This window comes from Diceros bicornis, chromosome 32 (assembly GCF_020826845.1).
Source record: "Diceros bicornis minor isolate mBicDic1 chromosome 32, mDicBic1.mat.cur, whole genome shotgun sequence".
Lineage (NCBI taxonomy): Eukaryota > Metazoa > Chordata > Mammalia > Perissodactyla > Rhinocerotidae > Diceros > Diceros bicornis.
In genome coordinates this window covers 25,794,362-25,819,480 of record NC_080771.1, presented here as the reverse complement: position 1 = coordinate 25,819,480, position 25,119 = coordinate 25,794,362, and the positions used below count along the sequence as shown (strand labels likewise).

At 47.4% G+C, this 25,119-nt stretch overlaps 2 protein-coding genes across 2 annotated transcripts in view; both read left to right on the top strand.

Moving 5' to 3' along the window:
• The window catches only part of CFDP1 (craniofacial development protein 1), a 125,582-nt gene extending 116,284 nt beyond the window's left edge, over positions 1-9,298 (top strand). Inside the window, exon 7 of the mRNA XM_058528300.1 lies at positions 8,229-9,298. Within this exon, the coding sequence (XP_058384283.1) occupies positions 8,229-8,319 (91 nt within the window). The 3' untranslated portion in view covers positions 8,320-9,298. The remainder of the gene's footprint in view (positions 1-8,228) is intronic.
• TMEM231 (transmembrane protein 231) overlaps positions 1-25,119 on the top strand; it is a 231,719-nt gene that overhangs the window by 181,069 nt on the left and 25,531 nt on the right. The gene's annotated exons all lie outside the window — the stretch shown is intronic.

Below are 25,119 nucleotides of genomic sequence, written 5' to 3'. Positions count from 1 at the left end.
AGGTCTGAGAATCATTGAAGAGCAAAGAGGCATATATGTGGTAATTTAAATGAGCATTGACTATATAGTGTTTCGTTTCTTGTTTTTTTTTTTGGTGAGGAAAATCAGCCCTGAGCTAACATCCATGCCAATCCTCCTCTTTTTGCTGAGGAAGACTGGCCCTGGGCTAACATCTGTGCCCATCTTCCTCTACTTTATATGGGACGCCGCCACAGCATGGCCTGACAAGCAGTGCGTTGGTGTGCGCCAGGGATCCGAGCCTGGGATCCAAACCCGGGCCGCCAGCAGCGGAGCATGTGCACTTAACCACTACGCCACGGGTCCGGCCCCAGAGCATTGACTATATAAAATAATATATTAATGTCTTGTAAGTTGTTAAAGCAAGATAGTATTAAAATACCTGGCAACAACTACGTAAAAGTTGGGAGGGGGTAAACGGACTTCAGTTTTCCAGAGATTTTGTATTATCCAGGAGGAGGGTAAAGGTGTTGACTAAGTGTACATATTGAAATTTCTAGAGTAGAGACAGAGTATATAATTTCCAAAGTAATGGAAGGAGAAAAATGGAATGATTTTTTTTTAATTAACCAAAAGAAAACACAAAAGGAGAATTAAAGAAACCAAACAGGACAAATAATAAGCACAATATAAGATGATAGATTTTAAAACTAAATTTATCAGAACTTCCATTAAATATCAATAAACTAAATGCTCCAGTTAAAAGACAGAGATTGACGTATTGAATTAAAAAATAAAGAACAATTATTTGCTGTTTAAAAGAGACGTATCTAGGGGCTGGCCCTGTGGCATAGTGGTTAAGTTGGGCACACTCCACTTCTGTGGCGTGGGTTCATGGGTTCGGGTCCCAGGCGTGGACCTGCACCACTCGTCGGCAGCCATGCTGTGGCAGCGACCCACATACAAAACAGAAGAAGATTGGCATAGATGTTAGCTCAGGGTGAATCTTCCTTAGCAAAAAAAAAATAAAATTTAAAAAATGAGAGACATATCTAAAACAATGGGATGCAGAAATGTTGAAAATAAGAAGATGGGAGAAAAGATAACCCATGCAAACAGTAACTAAAAGAAAGCTGACGTAGCCATATTAATATTAGACAAAATAAACTTTAAGGCAAAAACGTTACCAGAAATAAAGAGGGCAGTCTCCTCAAATTCAATTTATCTGGGAGATATGACAATTCAGATTCAAATGTACCACTTGGCATTATCTGCTGAAGCTCAGTGTAGTTATTCCCTGTGACTTGGCAGTTCCACTCCTAGCTGTATTCCCAACAAAAATTCGGTTATATGTTCCGCAAAAGACGTGTGAGAATTTAAATAACAGTACTTTTCATAATATCCCAAAATGGAAACAACTCAAATGTCTATCAATAGTATAATAGACAAAGTGGGATATATTCACACGCTGGATACTCTTTAGCAATGAGAATGATCGTGGATAAATTTCAATAACATAATAACAAAGAGAAGGTCATGCAGTATAATTCCATTTATATGAAGGTCAAAAACAGGGAAAACCAATGTGTCCAATAGGTCAATTTGTGAAAGAAGCAAGTCACAAAAGAATACACACAGTGTAAGTCTATTTATGTGAAGTTCAAAATTAGGCACAACTAGACTGTAATGTCGAGGGAACAGAAACTTGAAAGGGAGGCAGGGAAATGTGGGCGAGCTACACCTGGCTGGGCAGGTGTTGGGGTAAGAGGTGTGCAGGGGCCTCCTCGAGGCTGCCAGCATTCTGCTTCTAGACGTGGTGGTGGCCTTGTGAGTGCTTGCTTCATAATGACTCATTTGCCTTTCCCCATTTTAAACACTTTTCTGTGTATGTGTGTGATATTTTACAATAAACTGAATTCAAATCCTGGCTCTATTACAAACCTGCCGTGTGCTCTAGCCCCAGTTTCTTCATCTGTAAAGTGGAAACTCTTCAGTATACCTCTCAGGTTTACTATGGGCATTAAATAAGTAGTTGAAATGTCTAGCATGTTTATAAATAGGAATCTTCTCCCTTTTCCCTCAAGTCCTTTGCTCACTCTTCTTCCATCTGCCATTCCTGACCTCGCCAAGTCTAGGGCTTTACTGGAAAGCCAGGTGCTTTTATTCTTTTAAATCCCTTCCTGGTATATTCCTGCCAACCTTTCAGGAATACTTTCCACAATGGTGGCAAATACAGCTTGGGGGCATCTCCTCCCAGTCTCCCGGCTGGACTTTCTTCCTTCTCTGGGCTTTTGAACTTGGGAAGTCCCAGGGCCTTCTGTCCTCACATTCCATGGCTAAGATACCATTTTCTGCTGATGACTCCCAAAAAAGCTATTCCCTGCCTGACCATTCCACAGAGCTCCAGACTGCCATCTCAGCTGTTGAGTTGACAGCTCCATTTGTATGTCCAAGACACACATCAAACTTAACATCCAAAACCAAATACTTGCTTTCTTTCCATAAATGGACTCCTTCCTCAGACTTCTCAGAAAATGACACCATCACCATCCACCAAGCTGTTAAAAGAAAAACCTAGGAGTCATCCTTGATTTCCTCTCTTTCCACTCAAATCCTGAAAATCCAATAGACAATTCTATAGTAAAATATCCAGTCCATCCCTCTTTGTCCAGCCCCCTGCCACCACTCCAGTATAAGCCACAGACCTCTGCTGTGCTCCCTGCTTCTATATCTGTATCCCTTTCTCCATTCTGCTCCACATAGCAGCGAAAATGATTTCTTAAAAATACAAACCATTTTCCTTCTCTTCCCTGCTGAAAGCCCTCCAGTTGCACTTAAAATCAGTGTTCAGCTCCTTACCCTGGCATTCCATGCCCTCCTTGAGCTGTCCCCTGCCCACTTCTTATTCTCTTCCCCCCTGCTCACAGCAGTCTGGCCTCTGTAATGCTCCTCCGGCTCCTCCTCTATGATAGGCTCCTGTTTGTCACTCAGGGCTCAACGCGTTGCCACTCTCTGGAGTAGCCCCCATTCCCCCCAGGAGCCCTCAATCACATCGCCCTGTTTGATTTTCTCCGTCACACTTATTATCAACTGATATGTATCGTGGTGTCTTGTTTCTTGTATAATAAGCCCCCAAGGGCAGGTTCTGGTTCACACTCCGTCACCAGCACCTAGAAAAGCACCTAGCCCGGAGCAGGTGCTGAGCCATCGCACTGTCTAAATGCCCATCCCACTAGATATCAGATGGCCATGGCTTTGTTTTGGGGCCTAGTAGGATTGGAATTAACTACCCAGAAAAGAAAGGCATGATACATCAGAATGATGTCTCCACCCACACATCATTTTCAGTCAGCAAAGTTGGTTAAAATGCCTGTACCAAAGACAGTTGTCTGCACAGCAAAGAATCACTGCTTTTACTCTGAGCCCCGGCCTCCCATGGCCTAGTCCAGCATGGTCCAGCGTTTCAGGGTTGGTGTCAGCAGTCTGCACTCAGGCGGTTAGCATTGCTTCCGTCTAGCCCTGTAACCGATCACACAGGTTCCCCGGCAATGTTCGCCAACACTGCTGAGGCGGAGGCCCAGCAGGCTTGGGGGAAGGGGTCAATGCACAGAAAATGAGAGAAATAAAGCCCCCAGACTGGGGCTGCTGGCAGTCAGATTGAAGATCATGGAGCTTGATGATTGGAAACCAGGTGTGTTTGTGATTTGGAGAGGCATGAAAGAGAGACCAGAGAAAATAATTTTTTTTCCCAAAGAATCTATCTCTATGACCCTCAAGAGTCGCTCTTTCAGAACCAGCACAACCTTGAGGTAAGATGGGAGGAAAGCAATGGAGTAGAAACTTAATTAAAATCACCACTCTTTCACTCTGGCCCTCAAGAGGTTTGCAAGTCACAGCCTCTTCCATGGGGGTTGGGGTGCCACAGGCTTGTGCAATATTGGGCAGATTACTTCTTTCAGTTGCATTTCACAGAGTAAAAAAGTGCGTATCTTATTACATCCATCACAGATCTTTACTCTAGCCTGGGAGTGCCTGCATTGCCCATTGCTTTCTGGTGCTGGGAATTGAAGTTGACCCACTTTCCTTCTCATGTTTGTGCTGCGCTGAATGCTTGCTTGGGGAACTGAACGCTGGCTGTGCTTGGAGCAGAGTAGTAACACAGCCCTGAAATGCCCTCAGTTATGTACTTTCTTCAGATTTCCCTGCACCTCCCTGTGCTCTTTCTTTTCCTGGCCAGTGGGCAGGAAGCCTTTCGTGAGTGGTCAACCGTATGACAGAGCTCTTGGAGCTCCCAGCACACCCACTAGGCCCTCCTGCCCTCAAAGACCTTTGACGTCTTGGAGGATGGATGGCCATCCTTTAATTTGCAGCATGGGTTCCCAGAAGTAGGCACTGACATGTTCCCTAGAAGCATTTTCTACCCTTCTCTTGTCCTCTTCTTCCATTTTTCTCTCTCTCCCCATTGGCCTGGATCTCAAGAGAATTGGTGGCAGAAAAGTAATTTGGGTTGAAAGATCAAAAATATGTCAAAGCCTGTTGTATCTAACCTGGTTCTGAAGGGAAAAGCTAGAAAATCCCTTAGAATTTGATGCTGTTAGCATATTTTATTAATGAAAGCGAAGAGCTGCTGCCTCTTAAATGGACCACATAAGGCAGTAATAGGGGGAAGGTATGATACCTTCCACCCCCACCCCTGGCTTCCCAGGGGACTGGGCCAAATCAGGCTGGGTCCCTGGGAGTGCTGCACCCAGGCTAGAAAAGCATCATTGCACTTGTCAGCTGGCAGTTCTGTGCCGAGACTGTAACCCACTTAACGTGCCTGAAAACTTTCTGAGGCTCAGTTTAAATAGGCCATCCACTCAGGCCACCTTGGAGGAGGTGGCCTTCCCCACGAGCCCTTCCTCTTTCTGGAACATTTGGTCTCTTGGTCCCTGTTCCAACTGTCCCAGGTTCTGAGGCTTTGTAGTGATAGAATCAAGTCAGAAATGGGAAGCAAGAACCCGGCAACACTCAACAGCTATTTTTGTTTTTATTGTTTACAAAGCACTTTTCACAGTTTCATTAAATTGTCAGAAGTATTGTAATTTTTATTCCTGTTTTACAGAGAAGAAAAATAAGACACAGAAAATTAAGTATCTTGCCCAAAGTCTCACAAATAGTAAATGTCAGAGCCACTCTCATCCTCAGCACCTTTTCTATCTCTGGGAGGTGGGGAGTCCATGTCTAATAGAAGTTTTGTTCCTGGTCAGCTCTTGGCAGTAAACTAAAGCCATCACAAGGATCCTATTAGCAGCTGCAGATGGCTGTGAATGGGAGAATGAAGTCACCAAACCTGCCTTGATGGCCTTTGTCTGGGTTGCCCTTGGGAATTCAGTAGCATTCTGCACATGTGCCCCTCTTTGCTGCCTGAGGCCTTCCCTAAACCTGAACTCTGCCTGCCCCTGCCTGCTGAGCACCCAGCCTGGCTTCACTCTGGATAGTCTCAGGTTCAGCTGGACCCAGAGAAGCTTCCAGGAATCTGCAAGGCCATTATTCATGCTCAGTGAGCATCCTAATTTAAGTATCACTTCTTCTTCTTTAAAAGAAAGTCAAGAAGAAAGACCACAAATGTTCAAAGCTGCATATTTCTCTTCCTTCCCCCTGGCCCACTCTCTCAGACAGGTAGCACTGGGTAATGGCTCTCTTGAAACATGCCCTAAATTCCTCTCTAGCCACAGTTCACCCCTTTTTTTCTGCTGGACCTTCAAGAGGGAGTTAAAGCACACCACTGTCAAAACATTGGTCCCCATCACAATCTTCACCCAGAACCAGGGGGCTTGGAGTGGAGAGGGATGATGGTCGTAGTGTAACAAAGCCCATCCGTCAATTTTGGTTAACAGCCCCCTCTGGAGAATCATGGGTCCCTTGGTGATAGATGGAAGGTGAGTTTGTTCTGTTGTGTGTCTACTTCGCCACCACTGTCCCCCCTTTTCTTTCTTTAGCAGAAGGGGTCCACAATGTCTGTGGCTTCCCTCTGTGCCAGGGAGTCTGAAATTCAAATGTAACTGGGCATTCTGCATTTCACTTGCTAAATCTGGCAGCCTGACCCTGAGGGCTTATGTCAGACAAGCAGGCCCTGCCCTTTGTGTTTCCAGCCATTCTGGCCTCTTGGTGGTCGGGTTTTGTTTGTTTTTTTGCTTTGTTTTCTGTTTTTTCTGAGGAAGATTCACCCTGAGCTAACATATGCTGCCAACCTCCTTTTTGTATGTGGGCTGCCGCCACAGCATGGCCGCTGACAGACAAGTGGAGGTCCGCGCCTGGGAACCAAACCTGGGCCGCCAAAGCAGCAAGTGCCAAACTTAACCACTAGGCCACCAGGGCTGGCCCTTGGTGGTGGTTTTGACACAGCAGCTTAATTCCTGATCCCGGACCAGGTAGTGGTTTCTGGTCACTGATAACACTCATCAAGAGAGCTGACTGCTCCTCTTGGATCGATTGTCCTCAGGACCCTGGCAGAAGCTGGCTTCCCAAAATGATGGTGACAACGTTAGCTGCCATTTTATTGAGCACCTGCTCTGTGCTAGGCATTATATGTACACTATTTCATTTAGTCCTCACACAGCCCTTCAGAGAAGGGATGATTATCCTTTCTTTTTGTGGGGGGGAGATTAGGAAACAGAATTGGCAGGTTACATGGGTTACCAAGCATCACACAGCCAGCAAGTGGCAGAGTAAGGATTCGAACTCAGAGCCGCCACCCCTTCTGTAGTAAGGCATAGGGTTAGTGGCCACAGGCTTGGCTGGAAAGCAAAGAGGATGGACTGCATTTCACAGGGTGCTCTGGGAGGGAATGTGAGGCCCTGAACTCAGCAAAGGAACACAGCTTCCTGAACCTGGTAGTGTTCTCACCGTAAACGTAATGACCTTGTAATGACAGGTGCACATTTTCCACAGTGCAACAAAAGAAAAATTAGTGCAGAGATTCAATTATGTCTCCCATTTTCAGTGGCAATTTTGCTCTCTCAATAGGTGAATTAGCTGCAGAGATCCCCTCCCCCCAGGCAAATCGCAGCACACTTTATGGCAAGAAGGTGCATTGAAATGCAGCTGTGTCTCATTAAGCAGCCAGACTGCCCACTTCAGCCCTCTGCTGCCTTCCCATCCTGCCTGGGAGGACCGAAGGAACCCTTGTCAACTGAACCTGGCCCCAGATTAGGGAGCAGAGCCCTGACCTTTATATGTGGATTTCGGGCAGCAGAGGCACTTAAGATTCCCTTAGAGGAATTTAGGGAAAGGGCTCTTCTGTCAAGTTTGCAGAAGCAGCCTGGCCCCAATTGGGTGGAGAATACAAGGAGAGAAAGGTGGGGGTGGGGGACTGGAGGCAGTTAAATCCCTTCTGAAGTGAGCGCTTTTTTTTTTAATGATTAATTTTTTTTGCTATTTTTTTTAAAATAACTTTATTTATTTATTTTCCCCCAAAGCCCCAGTAGATAGTTATATGTCATAGCTGCACATCCTTCTAGTTGCTGTATGTGGGACGTGGCGTCAGCATGGCCGGACAAGCGGTGCGTCAGTGCGCGGCCGGGATCTGAACCCCGGGCTGCCAGCAGCGGAGCGCGAGCACTTAACCGCTAAGCCACGGGGCCGGCCCAGTGAGCGCTTTATGTACCTCTCAATTCACTGCACCTTCACTGCCGCCCTAGGGGGTAGTTTTTACTACCCTATTTCTTCCATTTTCAGATGCATTTTTTTTTCACATTTTGATGTATATGTGCAGGATGCATAGCTTTCTCTCTGCTACCAACTCTGTACACCACTAAGGCCAGGAAATATGGCATCACTACTTTGCTGTTGAGAAAAATGAGGCTCAGAGATGGTCAGTCCTTGACCAGCGTGGCCCAGCTAATGTGTAACGGAGCTGGGCTCTGAACTGGGCTTGACTAAGCCTGCTGCTGCTTTCCTTAAAACCTTGTTGCAAAATTGGAACATCCAAGTCTCTAATGTACTTTCCTTTGATAAGTTGTTCCTTTCTCCTTTTCATTTTATTTTCTTTTACATCTGAACCAAAAATATCCTTGTTTAGATCCAACTTGAGTGGTTTGGATGTTACTGAGTCGTGGGTGGTCAGTCTGGGCACCAACTGTGGTCATCTGTTTGCATTTGCTGTAACCTGGTGATCCCACTGGCGAAGTGGACCCGTTCACACCGGGGGGGCGGGAATGGGACAGTGCAGAGGAGGCATTTTCTCCTGCTGGATTCTGCTGACAAACATCTTTTTCATTTTTTTCTAGGTACATTGAACGGAAAGCTTTTCTAGACCGAGTGGATCACAGGCAGTTTGAAATTGAGCGAGATCTCAGGCTGAGCAAAATGAAACCCTGATGTTGTGGGGGAAAATCAATAGCGGCTTAATCCTGTTTACAATGTGAGCTTTTTGTGCATCTGTGAAATGTTTCCGGTATTTCTCATCAACTGTTTCCCAGCAAGGTCTTGTTTTCTATTTTGAGTTTCTGTCTTTGTATCTTGATCTCAGTGGTTTCATTCATTTTACTTTTAAAAGTGTGTTCTTTAAAAAACAATAAATAAATAAATAAATAGATACAAGTTGGTCCTGTGAGAGGCTGGCGAAGATGATGACACCACTTACCCTCCCTTATTCTGCTGCAAAGTCTACCAGGCCAAGTCAGTACATTCCAGGCCTGTCTGGACCAGCGTGGATGTGCAGTTCTGGGGCCATGGGACTCTTTGTGAAGTCAGCCTTGCCCTGAAGACTGAGGGAAGGAGGCTCACTGGTGCCAATGGAACACCAGTCCCAGGCAGTTTTGGGGGGTTTTTTTGGTTTGGTTTGTTTTGGTTTCTGAGGAAGATTGTTCCTGAGCTAACATCTGTTGCCAGTCTTCCTCCATTTTATATGTGGATTGCCACCACAGCATGGCTGACGAGTGGTGTAGGTCCATGCCCAGGAACCGAACCCGTGAACTCTGGGCGCCGAAGTGGAGCGCACTAAACTTAAACACTAGGCCATGGGGCCGGCCTGGTCCTGGGCAGTTTTGTTCTCTGTTCTGCTCGTGCTTCTCCCCTGATCTCTTTCTCCCTCCTGAATGGAATTCCGATTTACTGGTACAGTGTAAAGCTGAAAATAAGGATATATTATTGCTGAATTAGGGATTTTTTTCCCTTCAGCCTTTTTCCTCTTCCCAAAGTTAAAGTCAACTTCAGATGTGCTCCCACCTCAATAGTTCTTTAATTTTTGGTTTGTCAAAGAAGACTGTGAAGGACCCTTTCTTTTTTATACTCTGTAGGAAAATTTAAATTCCAAACTTCATATTAATAGAGCAGTAAACCACACAACCTACTCCTGGGTGTGTGTGTGTGTGTGTGTGTGTGTGCGCGCGCGCACGCGCGCCTGCCTGGACATCTACCAGCTATGTGACCTTGACCACAGCTTGGCTTTCTGAGCCTCCATTTTCTGGTCTGTAAAGGCATGAGAAGCACCAGTACCCCATAGGGTTGAGAGGAGCTAATGACATACCTGAGGGATATAAGCACAGGCCTCCCCATCCAGTCCTCTAATAAGATTGTCAACCCTACATGGTTATGGGGTTATGAACTTTATTGCTCAGAAAAGTAGTTTACAAGCTGCATTTGAACACATTGTTCACATCCACTGTGATTAAGGATTCTAGAACTGATACTAGTGCATTTCAGGCCAATGTCAGAACAGGTGGCCTGTGAGGGCTCAGTTATGGCCCTACACGGGAACACAGGAATAACAGGCAAGTCCTTTAACCTAAGACCAGCCAGCGTTTTGATTAGGGCAGGACATCCAGACCTGCAGGAGCCACCAGCTAAGACAGATGCGAGTCCTGCCATGTGGTATCCTCTGGTACGTCGTCCCTTGTTGACTGCCTTGGATGGATGACGGTTTCCCTAACTTTTTTCTGGAGTTCTGAGTGCCTCCAGCATTTATTCTCTTTCACACAGTTTGTCATCTCAGGAGCCATTGTATCAACAAATGAGTGAGCTGGCTCCCCTCCCGGATTGAACAATGATTTGGTATCCTATACAATAAACGTTACTGAATTCGTCATATGTTAGGGTATTTCTTTTTCCAAATCTCTACACCTTTGAACACTACGAGATTACGACAAAAGCTGCAAGAGCATGCTGGGTTCTTCGCACAGGTGGGTTTGCTATGCTCACTTTGCTCCAAGGCATGGAGAGAGAAGTCAGGTATGTCAGTGAGAGTCATAGCGGGGCCTTGGCCCTGCCTGTTTTGTTTATGATCCAGGCTTCTCCATCTCTTCTCTGCATTAGATTAATGTTAACAACTCTGCAGAAAGGTCGGTTCCTTTCTGCTACTCTTGATTGGTGTGTCTTTTCCCAGCAGGTTTGCTGCACACATCTGATCTCCACTTGATGACTTTTTATGCATCCATGAGTCTTTTGAAATGCCCCTCTAGCCTAGCCCCTTCTTCTGAAGAATCTGGCAGCTTCTCAAGGAATTCATAGCTATTTGCACCATTCTTGTTATAGATGCCCTTCCTCCCGACTTTGTAGATCCTTACTTGAGTGTTCCCAGACTTGCACATTTAAAACTGTTTCATTGGCCTTGACTTCAGCTGCCTCCCCCTTGATCTACATGTAACCTCCTTAAAAGCCTTAAAAGTATTGAACTAAGTTCATCTTACTAATGAAGCAGCTTCCTCTGGCAAAAAAATTTGCACGTGTGTATGTGTGCACACACATGTATCATCTTACAATGAGACTTTTAAAAGTAGCTTTAAAGCAGGCTTTCAAGCAAGCTTTCATTTACGTCTCATTGGCTACAGCTGGGTCACCTGACCACCCCCAGCAGTAGGGGAGGCTGGAAAAGCCTCTCGTGGAAGCTGGGGGTGGTAGGGGGGCGGGAATTAGGAGTAGATGATAGGTCAACCAACCAGTGGTACCCGGAACACTCAGTTTTTTGTAATAAACCAATAGGCTTTTCTCCATTTGGACTTTACAGTTGTCCCAGAGGAGTGGGTGGGGTTAGAGATGAAACAAGATGGGCCATGTCTTGGTAATTGTTGAAGCTGGGTGAGGAATACGTTAAATTCTTTACACTATTCCCTCTACTTTTATATAGATTTGAATTTTTCATAATAAATCGTTTTGTTTTTTAATAATTTTACTTATTTATTGTGCCCCCAAAGCCCCAGTAGATAGTTGTATGTCATAGTTGCACATCCTTCTAGTTGCTGTATGTGGGACGCGGCCTCAGCATGGCCGGAGAAGCAGTGCGTCGGTGTGCGCCCGGGATCCGAACCCAGGCCGCCAGCAGCGGAGCGTGTGCACTCAACCACTAAGCCATGGGGCCGGCTCATAAATCGTTTTTTTTAAATTGTCCCAGAGAGGCAGAATTGAGTTGTATATAAGGAAGGACTGAAGTGCTCCAGCTATTCCAGGACAGAATGGGCAGCCTTCAGAAGCCCTGCTCTCCACCGCCTAAGATCCTGTGCTTGTTTAACAACTTGGAAACTAATCTTTGCAGATTCTGTGTCTCATCTCCCAGACTTTGAAGCACCTCCTCTGACTCCTGTGTTCACTTCTTACTGTTGTAGATCAATTCCAAGGGACAGTGGAATTGGCCAGCAAGACGGGTCCTTGGGCATGGGCTCCAAATGAGTGGTGGTTTCTTGTAGGTGTAAACCAGGCCCCAGGAGATGTGATTCTTCTTAGTCCTGCCTCACCATTCACAGTGGGCTGAGTCCTGTGGCTGTAGAATGGAGTGTGCCTCGGCTGCCAGCCAGGGACCCAGGCAGAGGACTAAGGTGTAAGAGAGAATACGAAGGAAATGGCATAGCCACTGAGGAGCAGGCCTACTTGATTCAGCGAGTGGTGAAATCGGGAGAGGGTGAGGTGTGAACATCTATGGGAGCACCTGAGGCAGACATGCACCACCCTTGGGCCTTCCTCCTGGTCATTTGTGCCCCTGCGTGAGCCCCATCTGTGCTCTTAGTGGAAGCTGCCTTCTCAGTCACCATTGCCACCTGTCCTGACCTCTTCCTGCCTCACTCTCAAGAGGACTGAGAGCTGCCTCAGCGAATGCCTGCCTTTCTCAGTGGGCTTGCTGAGGCCAGGCTGGATCGTGGGGCTGATTTGAGTTGTGTTCATTTTCAATCAAGAATCACCTTTTTTGTCAGTCTTGTTTGAACAATGTCAGACAGCATCTAGCCCACAGTTTTTAAGAACAAGTGGATAATATTTTATCTAGCTCTTCGCATCCACATTGAGTGAAAACTAATCTGCCTCACTCCCAAAGGAAGTGATGCCCCTTTCTCCAGGAGTTGGGAATTGTCAAGGAAAATGTTTGCAGGAAGTGGAAAGACTGAGTCAGTGCTGAGAGGCAGTTCGGCAGCCCTTTGCCTGCTCCGTGCGCCTCCCTTGCCATGGCGTGAAGGACAGGAGGACCGCCCAGGGATGCTTCCTGGCTGCTGTGCGGAGTCCAGAGAATTCTGGCCCTGCTCTTACCATCAGTCTTTGTCTTCTTGTCCCAGATGGGTGTGTCGGATATCCAGGGCATCTGGTACCTTCCCATTACTGAAAAAACTGCCCTAAAACAGTATGAGGTCAAAGAATAAAGCAAGCTTCTTTATGTTTTCTGCTCACTTATTTCCTCAGGAACATGGTGCTCTAATTAGGAACTCTGTATAACAGAGTCTCTAGGGGAGAAGGGGCCGCATTAAGAACTAAGTCTTGAGAGAGCTGTACACGGTCGGAGCTGAGGAGGAGGAGCTGGCTAAGAGCCCTGGCAGGCACTTAGTCAGTGCCTGAGTCCATGAGAACTGCACAGGTACAGCAGGCTAGCTGGTTACTGACCCCACAGAAGGATGGGGAGAACCTCCCTAGGAAAGAGTGGAGTGATGGTGCTTCTGGTACCCAGGCAGGCCAGGTGACAGGGCTCTCCAGGTGCTGCGCTGCCTCGTGGCATCAGCTGAACAGAGGAGGTGTGGTGTGGTATGTGATGTGTAGTTAGTGTGGCACGGTGTGGGTGGCGTGGCATGGTGGGGTGGATAGGACCTAGAACAGGCTCTTGAGAGTGCAGGCTTCAGGCATTTCGTATCAGTATTTAGCCAGAACTGGAATTGCTCAGGCATGTTGGGTAAGAGTCGATGACCATTTTTTCTTTTTGTAAGGAGGACTAGCCCTGAGCTAACATCCGATGCCAATCCTCCTCTTTTTTCTTGAGGAAGAGTGGCCCTGAGCTAACATCTATGCCCATCTTCCTCCACTTTATATGGGATGCTGCCACAGCATGGCTTACCAAGCGGTGCGTCGGTGCGTGCCCGGGATCTGAACCTGCGAACCCCGGGCCGCCGCAGCGGAGAGCGCGCACTTAACTGCTTGCAGCACCGGGCCGGCCCCCTCGATGACCTTTTTTTAATTACCAAAAAACAGAAGTGAACAAATAGGAATTGGTATGAGATAGTGGATTCCTGGGTAAGGATCAGAAGCTCTTAGCTTCACCAACAAATGATGGAGTGGTCCCTTGTGCCAGGTGCTTTCTCACATCTCATATCATCAGATCCTCTCATTTTTCAGAAGAGGAAGCTTGCCTGAGGTCAAACTGCAAAAAAGCCAGTGATCACACCTACATCTTGTGACTGGAGGGTAGGATGGGGGCGGGGGCGTGGGCAGTGCAGGCAAGATTAAACAGCCTCTCATCACCTTCTGGATCCCAACTCCATGATGGAGGATTCATGTTGGAAAGGAAAGACTTGAGTGTAAGGGGTCAGAAGAACCAAAGATGAGATGTTTGCAGTTGAAAGGAATGGCAGCTGGCACACCCTGGTGCCAAAAGTTTGTGTCAGAAGTACACTAAAGGCATGGGCACACTGGGTTCAGCTTCCAGTCCTGCCTACACCCTGGGGCAGCATCCGAACCCCTCTCTGCATGAGGGGAGTGGCTGTCTCACCTAGACAGCCTCAGGCCTCATGGTGAGGTGTCACTCATGCATAAGCTGTGCTCCAGAATCAAGTTTCTGTGCTAAGCAGTGGAGGCAGTGTTAGCCTCTCCTCTTTGGGATGCTGCCTGGAGGGAGTAAGAGGAGGAGGGACTGGGTGCCAGATGACTGCACCTTGGAGAGTCGGGGTATCTTAAATGCTGCTCCCACTGCACCTCGTTCCCTTCCTTACAGGTGTGCCCAGAGTTCCTGCCTCAGACTTTTCTGCAAAGTCTTTTCTTTTTTTCTGCAGCTTTTGTTTCGTGCCCTCCTAGGCCTACTTAGATCCAAAGGTACTATCAGATGTGATCTTTAAGCACAGGCAAATGGACCACAACAAGAAAAGTGGGATGTGGAAGTCCAGAAGATTCCACCCTGGTTCCCTGCAGCCTGGAATGGCCCTAACCACAGAGACCCTCCCTCAGGGTCTCCTTCTCTCTGTGGTCTGCCAGCGAGCTTTCATTGTTGTGATCTCAGAAAGCTGATGGGAGGGGCCAGACTGGTGGCATAGTGGTTGGGTTGATGTGCTCCACTTCGGTGGCCAGCCTGGGATACTCAGGTTCAGATCCCAGGCGTGGACGTACACACTGCTCATCAAGCCATGCTGTGGAGGCATCCCACATACAAAATAGGGAAAATTGGGCCAGCCCCGTGGCTTAGCGGTTAAGTGCGCACGCTCTGCTACTGGCGGCCCAGGTTCGGATCCTGGGCGCGCACCAACGCACCGCTTCTCTGGCCATGCTGAGGCCGCGTGCCACATACAGCAACTAGGAGGATGTGCAACTATGACATACAACTATCTACTGGGGCTTTGGGAGGAAAATAAATAAATAAATCTTTAAAACAAAACAAAAACGAAATAGAGAATATTGGCACAGATGTTAGCTCAGGGACAATCTTCCTCACAAAAAAAAAAAGAAAGCTGATGGGGTAGACTGTCTGAGCTTTGCTCAAGTAAGGTACGAGGTGGCTGTGTGGGGGAGGGGGAGGGGATAAATTAACATAAGGAGAGAGGACTATTGGGGTCAAACACACTGGGATTGGTGTTCTGCCCCTAACCTTAAATCCTAGTGCTGTGATCCAAGTTGAATGCCTCTGAGTCTCAGGTTCCTTGTCTTCAAAAAGTTGCTAAGAACGATTAATAATCCTGCCCTGCCTCCCTCACAGCATTTTAGTAAATGAAATACACTATCCACGTGTTAAGTTACTATAATTAAATTGTGCACCTGGCTTCCAAGGTGTTCCACAACAGCCAAGCTTATGTGAGTATAAATTAGCACTTGGAAGAACACTTTGGCAATGTCTAATCTGGAGCTGCACTCGGCCCACAACACAGCAACTGTATTCCTGGGTTGACGTCCTAGAGAAGCGCCAGCATGTGCACAAGGAGGCAGGCTTAATTGGTGATCGTAAAAACCTGGAAAACACCCAATGCCCATTAGGAGAAAGCATCAGTTGTGAAATAGTCACACAGTGGAATAGGATACAGGGATGAAACGAATGAACCTAGGTTACACGTATCAACACAGATGAACCTCATAAGCAGCACTGATGCAATAAGCAAGTTGCAAAAGACCTAACGTACGATCCCAGTTATACAAGTTCAAAACGTGAACATAAAGGTCATGGTTGTCAACATTGTGAATGCACTAAATGCTACTGAATTGTAAACTTTAAAATGGTTAATTTTATGGGACTCTCACCTCAATAAAAAATTTTAAACATGGAAATTTTACCAATTTACATTGGTTCAGAATACATATAATATATAATTACATATAAATATACATATATAAACATAATTATGTATAAATAAATGAATGATAAACACTAAACTCAGCATAATGATTACCTCTCATGGGATAGGGAAGGTTATATGATCAGAGAAAGATAAACAAGGAGCCTCATTTACAGATTTGGTTTTAAATTGGGAGGTGGGGATGCAGATATTTCTTACGTTATTCATTGTACCTTTCTATTTATCTTAAATATTTCAAGCTAATTTTTTAAAAAGAAAGACAAGCAAGCCCACATTTAAACTTGCATCACCTCTGTCTGTCTCCTTACGAGAGAGATGTCCAAGGGATAGGCAATTCAGGGATGGAGGGGTTGCCATGGTGATGAGCTTGCTGGGTATCGAGGAGCTTTCTCTGCATCCCATTCTGGGCTAGCAGGCATTCCAGAATTACCCCCCACACACAAAGCAGCTCCTGGGAACATTCCCTAGGAGAGGAGTGACTCACATAGGTGCCTCCCAACTCCTCTTTCTCTGAAAAGCAGGTGGCAGCTGGGGGAACTGAGGGGACTGTGCCAGGCCCTGTGCCCCCTCTCAGCACAGCCAATGGTATGAGGCCTGCTGAGTCAGCCTTCCTCTCACCCACACAGCCTTGACAGATGTACAGAGACAGAACATGAACAGGCCATATGTTAGAAAGGTGCTGCAGCAGGCCTCAACTTGTTAGAGGCAAATAAATGGTTCCTGACCTGGATAAATGAGCTTAAAATTTAAAGACACCAAAATAAACTGCAGTCAATGTCTGGGTTTTCTTGTGGAAGTTATGGAGCTGCCCATCTTCAAACAGTGCTCAACGTCCTGAGCTGTCCCCACAGCCCCTGAGCCACAGCTGTGACGTGCTGTAGGTGCCCTCTCTCAGTGGGAGGTGTGGCCCAATTCCTCAGGGTGTGGAAGACTGTTGCTGCGCCTAGCTGCCCTGTTCTCTGCAGGGAGGGCAGGAAGCTATCCTTTTTGACTAGCCCCAGTAATTTCTGTTAATGATTTAATGCCTTACTTTTTCCACTTAACATCTTTGCGTTATAACCTAAGCCTGCCCACATTTGTGGCAGCCTAACTGACAAAGGGAAGACATTTTAAGTCTGGAAGCTCTTTGGGTGCTTGAGGCCCCTCTCTGTTCCAAACGCCTCATCAGATTGTCTCATCTTTACTGTTGTCTCTAGCTGGACTTCACGGTTCTCTTGGAATAGAACAGAGCTCTGCTATTGAGCTCCATTATGGGACCTTGAGATTTGAGGTGGGAGGTCCTGAGACACAGGGAGGGGAGCCTGTCCACCCCCTACCCCCAGCCCTCCTGCACCAACAGTGTCTGGTGTGACCTCTGTGTGCCCTGAGATTGCTGTAGACAACTGGGGCTAGAAATGATGAGAATAAGCATCACTATAGAGGCCTATTTTGCCTTTGCAATGCAATGTATTTTATCGTGTTTTCCAGAAAATTGCAAATACCCCATGTGGAATAATAATAAATATTTGGTTTTTGTGCAGTTTTTGGCACAGAGCCCCTAAAACCCTTAGAATTTACTGTCTTTATATGCTAATGAGATGACTCCTGGGGAGCCCTAGATAGCTTCAGGATGGGGGCTGGTCACAGCCCCTCCCACGCACTAGAGGGTTAGAAATTTCAGCCACCCCCTGACCTCTAGGGAGGGGAGAGAGGCCAGAGATGGACTGCAGCCTACGTAATGAAACCTTGATAAAAACCCTAAACAACAAAGTTTGAGTAGCTTCTGGGTTGGTGAACACATCCACGTGCTGGGAGGGTGGCGCACCACAACTCCACAGGCACAGAGGCCCCTGCACACAGGGCCTTTCTGGACCGTTCATCTGGCTGTTTATTTGTAGCCTTTATAATAAACTGTAATAGTAAGTAGAGCGCTTTCCTGAGCCTGTAAGTTGTTCTAGCAAATTATCAAACCTGATGGAGGTGGTCATGGGCTGGGCAGAAGTGTGGTGGCATCTGAAGGGGGAACAGTCTTGTGTGACTGAGCCCTTAATCTGTGGGGTCTGCACTAACCCTGAGTAGTTAGTGACAGAATTGAATTGAATTGTTGGACATCGTGTTGGTGTTAGAGAATTGGTTGGACCTCAGTCTTCCCTTAACGCCAGACATCTGCCACAGGCAACTGAGAGGCACATGATATAGTGAAAGACACCCACATCGGAGAGTCAGGACACCCGGATTCTAATCCCAGCTCTGCTGACCAGCTGGTGCCCTCGGGCACATGGCTCTGCCCTCTGTCTCCCCTGCCCCCACTTCTGCATCCTTAAAATGAGGGGGGTGTTAAATAATCCCTGGGGTTTAACACTAGGAATCTGCATTTCTAGCAAACAGCCAGGTGATTCTTATGCACTCTGAAGTTTGAGAACCACTGCTTATGGTCTCCCTACTTATAAAAACTTAAAAAGCTTCCAGCTATGTATTTAGGAAAATTCCATCTTCCTTTATTCTTGCCACTTCAAATAATTCACACTCCTAAATTCCCGACGCACCAGCAAACCATAATGAGTAAGCCCAGGTTTCCTGCCTGCTGTCTGCTAAGACCCACCTGCAGGAACTTTCTCCTACTTTCAAAAGTCTTTGGAGGCCCAGCAAAAACCTTAGCTGGAAGCTCCTTAAAGTTATTGGTAACTTGGAGAAGCAGCTGAAGTAAGGCCTGTGAAGCAAGCAAGAAATTCAAACAACAAAATCCACCCAAGTCTCAACAAACACAGCTGAAGAGGCAACACTTCGCTGCCAGGTTGGCAACAGATGGCAAGACCCATGTGCACACACACATGCTCACACCAGCTAAACCGAGTTTGTAGCGTGTCAGCTAGGTGCCCTGCAGCTTGGAGAAGACCCAAGCCACCAGAGGCACAACAGTCCTGTCAAAACAAGCCCTGTGCGAGGCAGATTACCCAGCTCGGCCAGCGCCGGGGCCTTCCTGCCAACGCAAGCTTTGCCTGCACTAGGCTTTTCCTCTCTCCTCTTCCCCCTTCTGGTACACCTCTCTTATTGTTCTTCTGATTAGAGAAGGAAACTGTTTATTGTTGGAATATTTGAAAGCAGAAAAATTAAACAAAATTTAAATCTCTCGTAATCTCACTAACAGGGAAAACTACTGTATACATTTCCAGACTCTTTCAGTCTTTTTTTATTTGTTGTTATACACCTTTTCTTAATACAACTGTAGTTATACCATAGCTGTGCAGCTCCATACAGAAGCTACTGACCACGTGTGGCTATTTAAATTTTAAATTCATTAGAATTCAAAATTCAGTTCCTCAGTCACACTAGCCAAAGATTTCAGGTGCTCAGTAGTCATATGTGACTAGTGGCCACGATATTGGACAGCACAAGTATCGAACACTTCCATCATCACAGAATTCTATTGGACTGCAGGTATATGCAGTTTTTGTATTCTTTTTTTTAACCTATGATATATACTATGAACATTTCCCCATTTATTCATTCTTTGAAAACACAATTTTTTAATAGCTGCATAGTATGCCATTACATGGTTGTACCATAATTTATTTTACCAATATTCCACCGTTGGCCACTGAGCTGACCCACTTTTTGTTATTATGAATAATGCTGTGATGAACTGCCTTGTCCTTAGATCTTGATCTGCATCCTTGAGTATTTCTAGATTACTTCTACAAGTGCAGTCATCATGTCAGGGAAGGTGCACATTTTCAAGGACTTGAAATATAATGCCCAGTTACCTCCCAGAAAGGTCTCCCTCTCTCCAGCAGGTTGTGCCCCTCTCTTCCTATGTAAACCGTCTGAGAAGACAAGATTCAGCAGGGAAGCCCTGTCTGCCTGGCTCTGAGCATAGAGCCCAGTGCTTTGGGAAAGACCTGTTTGCACCTAGGAGGAGAATGGCTATCCATGGATAAGACTGGACTAGATCATCCCTGAGTACCAGAACTTCCTATAGTACCAGTCCAGGGCTCTGTCTCTGGAAGGGACATTTGGACAGGGCAGGTGTGATGGTTAATTTTACGTGTCAAATTCACTGGGCTAAGGGATGCCCAGATAGCTGGTAAAACATGTCTGTAAGGGTTTTTCTGGGAGAGATTAGCATTTGAATGGGTAGACTGAGTAAAGATCATTGTCACCTATGTGAGGGGGCATCATCCAATCCACTGAGGGCCTGATTAGAACAAAAAAGTGGAGGAAGGGCGAATTTGCTCTTTCCTTGAGCTCCGACATCCATCTCCTCCTGTCCATTGGCACTGCTGGTTCTTGGGCCTTCAGACTTGGACTGGGACTTACACCATCAGCTCCCCTGGGTCTCCAGCTTGCAGACGGCAGATCGTGGGACTTCTCAGCCTATATATATATATCCTATTGGTTCTGCTTATCGAGAATCCTGACTAATGGGGCAGGAATATGCCCCAATGACACTTGATTGATCACAAACCTAGTTTTGTGGCACGTTCATCTGTGAGTTGCTCTAAACGTTTTCTGAATCCATTTATCCACTCACCTCTCAGGGTGAGTTTTGTTCAGTTAAGAGGTGGGACTTCACTTCTCTCACGCTTCTCAAGTGGTTCTGAGGTTTGGGAAGCAGGTCCACATTTGCCTTAAACTATTATTCACGATGGCATAGCCTCCAGTCTCATCCCCTCTCTGGCTTTATCCTCCCAAACTAAGGCTCCTCTTCCTGCGATCATTTGCCACCTCCCTTCTTATTTCAGTTGCCCCTTTGTTCTCCATCTACGACATCGGTCTTGACTTGGGACAATCAGACTTGCACAGAGGATTCCACATTTGCAGTTCAGGCCCCAAGCATCAATTCTGGCACCACTGTTGCTTTTGCAAGTTTGGCTGCTGCATGTGACCTCACTTTTGCTCTCTGTAAAATGGGGGTGCCTCTTGACAATTCTGAAGCAGCACAGACTGCACTTGTGGCACTGCTCCATTCAATGCCTCCTTGGACAAGAGGGAGCCAGTGAAGACGGAGCAGTCTGAGAGCCGGAGCTGGCCTGGGCTTCTGTGCTTGCAGATGGAGAACTGGCCCGTGCTGCCAGCTACCGCAAGACCCCTGGGCCTCCCAGGATGAGCTGGGCTTAGGCCACCATGGGCCTCAGGGCTGGTGAAGACTCCTTCCTTGTGGATGGGTGAAGGGATTATCTGGGAGGAAACCATTTAAAACCAAAAGTCACATCCTTCTCAAGAGCCTGAGAGCTGGCAGCAAGAACAACACCCTGAACCATTCAGAGCCTCTCAGGCAGCTGCCGTGGCCTCTTTCCAAGCTGAGTCATGGCATTTAGCCTCCCTCCAGGCTGCTGGCTGGCCCAGGGGTTGCTGCATCCTTGTTCTGTAGTCTCACTGTGGCCTGAGTTATTCAGTGCCTAAATCAACATGCCCGGAGGTCAAAGAGTAAGAAGGGAGCCTGCCTCTGCTCACCAAGGGAGCTTTGCTCACCCTCACCCCCTAAAAGGGAGACTCTGCTCCTCCTTCCAGGGGCGTCTGTCATAGGAGTTCTCCCTGGCCAGGAAAGAACCGGAAGTCAGAAGACCCGGGTCCTAGCCCCAACTCTGTGATGCCTTGGCAAAGTCCCTTCCTCTCCCCTGGGGCTAATTCCTGAGTAGGGAAGGGGGAGGATTTGGGCTGAGACTTTTCCTCCCCAGAGTGTCCCAGGACAGTGAGTGGGGTGCTGAGTGGGGAAGGGGAGAGGGACAGGAAAGTAATGGAAATCCCATCCCCACCTGTTTGCTATACTTAAGGCCTTTCTGCAAGCAACTCCCCAAATATGCCCAAGGGCCCGTGAGGAGAGGGAAGTCAATAACTAGTGGCTCCTTAAGTGCAAAAGAACCCGTAGAACTGCAGGCTCATTGACTCATTCGCCTCTGTGGAGCACGCTGGACGTAACTGGCCCAGACTCCCCTTCTCAGGGGCACCAAGCCCCCAGTTGCTGGGAGAGTTGGCTGCTGACTGCTCACAGCTACCCTTCTCTGGAAAATTGCGTTTGGCAGAGTGGAACCTGCCTGGCCAAAGGTTACACCCCACCCCACACCAGGCAGTGGTCAGTGTGTGGCCGACCGGGAGCCTAGCAGGCCAGCCTCCTACCCCTGAGTTGGGACCAGTTCTGTGGTGCAATTCACACTCCAGAGTGCCCTCGGGACCAGGCTCGAGCTGGATTCCAGCTGAGGGCACCACTTCCCTGTTCAGATCTTCCCCTGCTCCCTCCTGCCCACTTGCTCCTCTTCTCTCACGAAGCTACTTTCAGAGAATCCCTGTCTCAGGCTCTGCTTCTAGGAAATGACAACCCCTACAATGTCCTGCATGTATTAGGTACACAATCAATATTTCTGTGTAGGTCTGCTTACCGGGGGCTTCCTTTCCCCCATATCGGGGTTTCCTCCAGGAAACAGGTGCCCAGCAGGAGTCTGATGCCTTAAAACACTGAGAAATTTGGTAAGCAGGGGAGAAAAAGACACATCATTCTAAGGAAATAGAAGTGGATCTCAAAATGGCTGGACCCATCTCTCCCCAGCACCCTCGCTGAGCACCCCACACAATTGCCCCATTGCACAGAAGAGAAAATCGAGGTCTGAAGAGGGGTGACTGGCCCAGGTGGGATGGCAGAGCCGGGGTTTGAAAGTAGGCCTCCCCACTGGGTACTGCTTTCTTTCTTTTTTTTTTTTTTTTTAAAGATTTTGTTTATTTATTTATTTTCCCCCCAAAGCTCCAGTGGATAGTTGTATGTTATAGCTGCACATCCTTCTAGTTGCTGTATGTGGGACGCGGCCTCAGCATGGCTGGAGAAGCAGTGTGTTGGTGCGCGCCTGGGATCTGAACCCGGGCTGCCAGCATCAGAGAGCGCGCACTTAACCTCTAAGCCATAGGGCCGGCCCTGGGTACTGCTTTCTGAAACCTTGGTTTGTCTCTCCCCAGGAGCAGGTGGGGCTCAGGCTGCTGGACCCTCTTGGGGAGCCACTCTCCACACTGGCTTTGCTGCCTACACAGGCCCCCTGAACTCTTGCTCATCCTTCAAGCTCCTGTTTCAGTGCTACCTCTTCCAGGAAGCCTCTGCCATCCTAGGCAGGCCAGGAGAGCAGAGCCTACAAGTCCAGCTTCTCTATCTGGGTCTGTCACTGTGTCTCTGGGTCTTAGCCTGGCATTCGAGGGATGTCCCACGGTGAACATCACTCCATCCCACTCACGGTCTGTCATCCGGATGTGCAGCCTTGTCTTTCTAGAACCTTCTGCCAGACATTCCTTCTCTCAAGCATTGAGCCCAAGGGCCTTGTATAAAGAACTTGCCCAAGGTTATCTTCGAGGCCAGAATTTGGGCCAGCCTCCAGCATCAGCCTCCTCTCCGCTCAGTCCCATCCCCCATCCTTGGCCCCATCCCCCATCCTTCGGGAGTGGGTGTCTCCTGCCTTGGGGGAGCATGAGAAGTAGAAAGCTCCTTGGAACAGCAGGCTGGTGGGTGGAGGGTGGAGAGACTTGAGTCAGCAATTCTGACAGCCCCAGCATTTAACTGATGCTTCCCATGTGAAGGGTGCCACACCATCCCTTATATGCCTTATATCCTAGTCCTTCCAGGACGTTTGAACCAGGGCCACCGCACTGCACAACTCTCGGGGTGGCGGTGGGGGGTTTTCACATAGAATAAAATAAGGATGGGGCTCCTTGGAGTTGTGGGATGCTTCACTAAGCCCCATTTGACAGATGGGATGAGAACATGCTTAGAGAGTAAAAATACTATGCCGAAGCTCACAGGGTAGGACCAGAACCCAGGCCAGCCTGGTGCCCAGACCTGTCGCCCCACCCTGCCACTGGAGGTCAAAGGTGACAGGGAGCCCAGGTTCTTGCCAAAGTGCAGACCCAGCTCCCTACAGCAAGTTCCTTCCTGTTTTCACAAGAGTCAGTCTCACTCCCAGGGAGTGGGGAGAATTTCCCAGCGCCCCTGGGGCAGAACCTTGGCCTCCAGGCAGCAGAGCAGCTGATGGGGGTGGGGGCCTGGTGTTCTTGCCTCACTGAAAACGTGAACTGCTGCTCTGGGGACTCCCACTGGTGGCCCCAATGTGGCAGCTGCTCCTTTGGGCTCTTTAATAATTTAGAGAATGTACACTATTCAGCCAGGCGGCTTCATCCCTGGATTCAGAAACACAATGCCCTGGGGATTGTTTCCAGCAGAGAGTGAAATTCCACTTGTCACAGTGACCAAGTACGCAGCCCTGTTCCTGGAAGGGGCTCTGGTCTCTGGGTGTTTACAAACATCCTAGAAGACCAGGAGGCCATCGGCCAGGGCCCTGGACGCTGAGGTGGGAGCCCGGGTTCTGCCTAGCTCGGCAGGGGGCCCCTGGCAAGTCCCTTCCCCTGTGTCTCCTGCCTGCTCCAGGGTGATGGGGCTGCGAGAATCGGTGTGTGAGTCCAGGGCCTTTTTCTGTTCGCTATTCTGCTGCACCCCCTCCCCAGCCTCACTTGGTGTCTGACCCTGGGAAAGATCCTTGCACCAGGCCCCAGAGGGTCCATAGGAATATGTCCAGGATGTCTTGCATTTCCTAGAAATTGGCAATTGCATTTTCCCCTCAAAAAGTGTTCTTGAAAAAAAAATTACACTTGAAAACATTTTGCTAAGTGCAATAAGCCAAACACAAAAGGATAAATATTGTATGATTGCACTTACATGAGATACCTAGAATAGGCAAATTCACAGAGACAGAAAGTAGAATGATGGTTGCCAGGGGCTAGGGGGAGGAGGAGAGGGGAAGTAATTCTTTAATGGGGACGAAGTTTCTGTTTGGGATGATGAGAAAGTTCTGGAAGGGATAGTGGTGATGGTTGTACAACATTGTAAATATACTTCATGCCATTGAACTGTACACTTAAAAATAGTTAAAATGGTAAATTTCATGTTATGTATGTTTTACTACAATTTTGAAAAGTGTTTACTATAAAACAAATTGCACAAGTAATAATGTTCATTTGAGAAACATTAGAAAATAGAGAAAATAATTTTAGTTACACCAAAACCTCCTCCCCTCCTCCAAAAAACAAACAATTAGTCTCCTGTGAGATTATAATCCACGAAGACAGAAAAAGCCCTATTTATTAACCAACACAGTACTAAGGTCCCAGTAGGCCCTCCCTAAATATTACACAATGGTGAAAAAAATCCTACCCCCACCCCAGGATAACCACAGCTGATATTTTAGTATCTGTCCTTCCACACTGTTCCCAATGTAAATAGATGACATAAATATAAATATATGATTTTTTATGAAAATAGGATCCAACTGTACCTATTATTTGGAAGCCTAGTTTTCCTAACTTAACAGTATATTGTAAACATATTCCCATGTCATTCCATATCATTAGTGGCAGCGCCCAGGATTGGATTCTGTCGTGTGAATATTCCATGATTTGTTTAACTGCTGCTTATTACTAAATCGTTCCCACG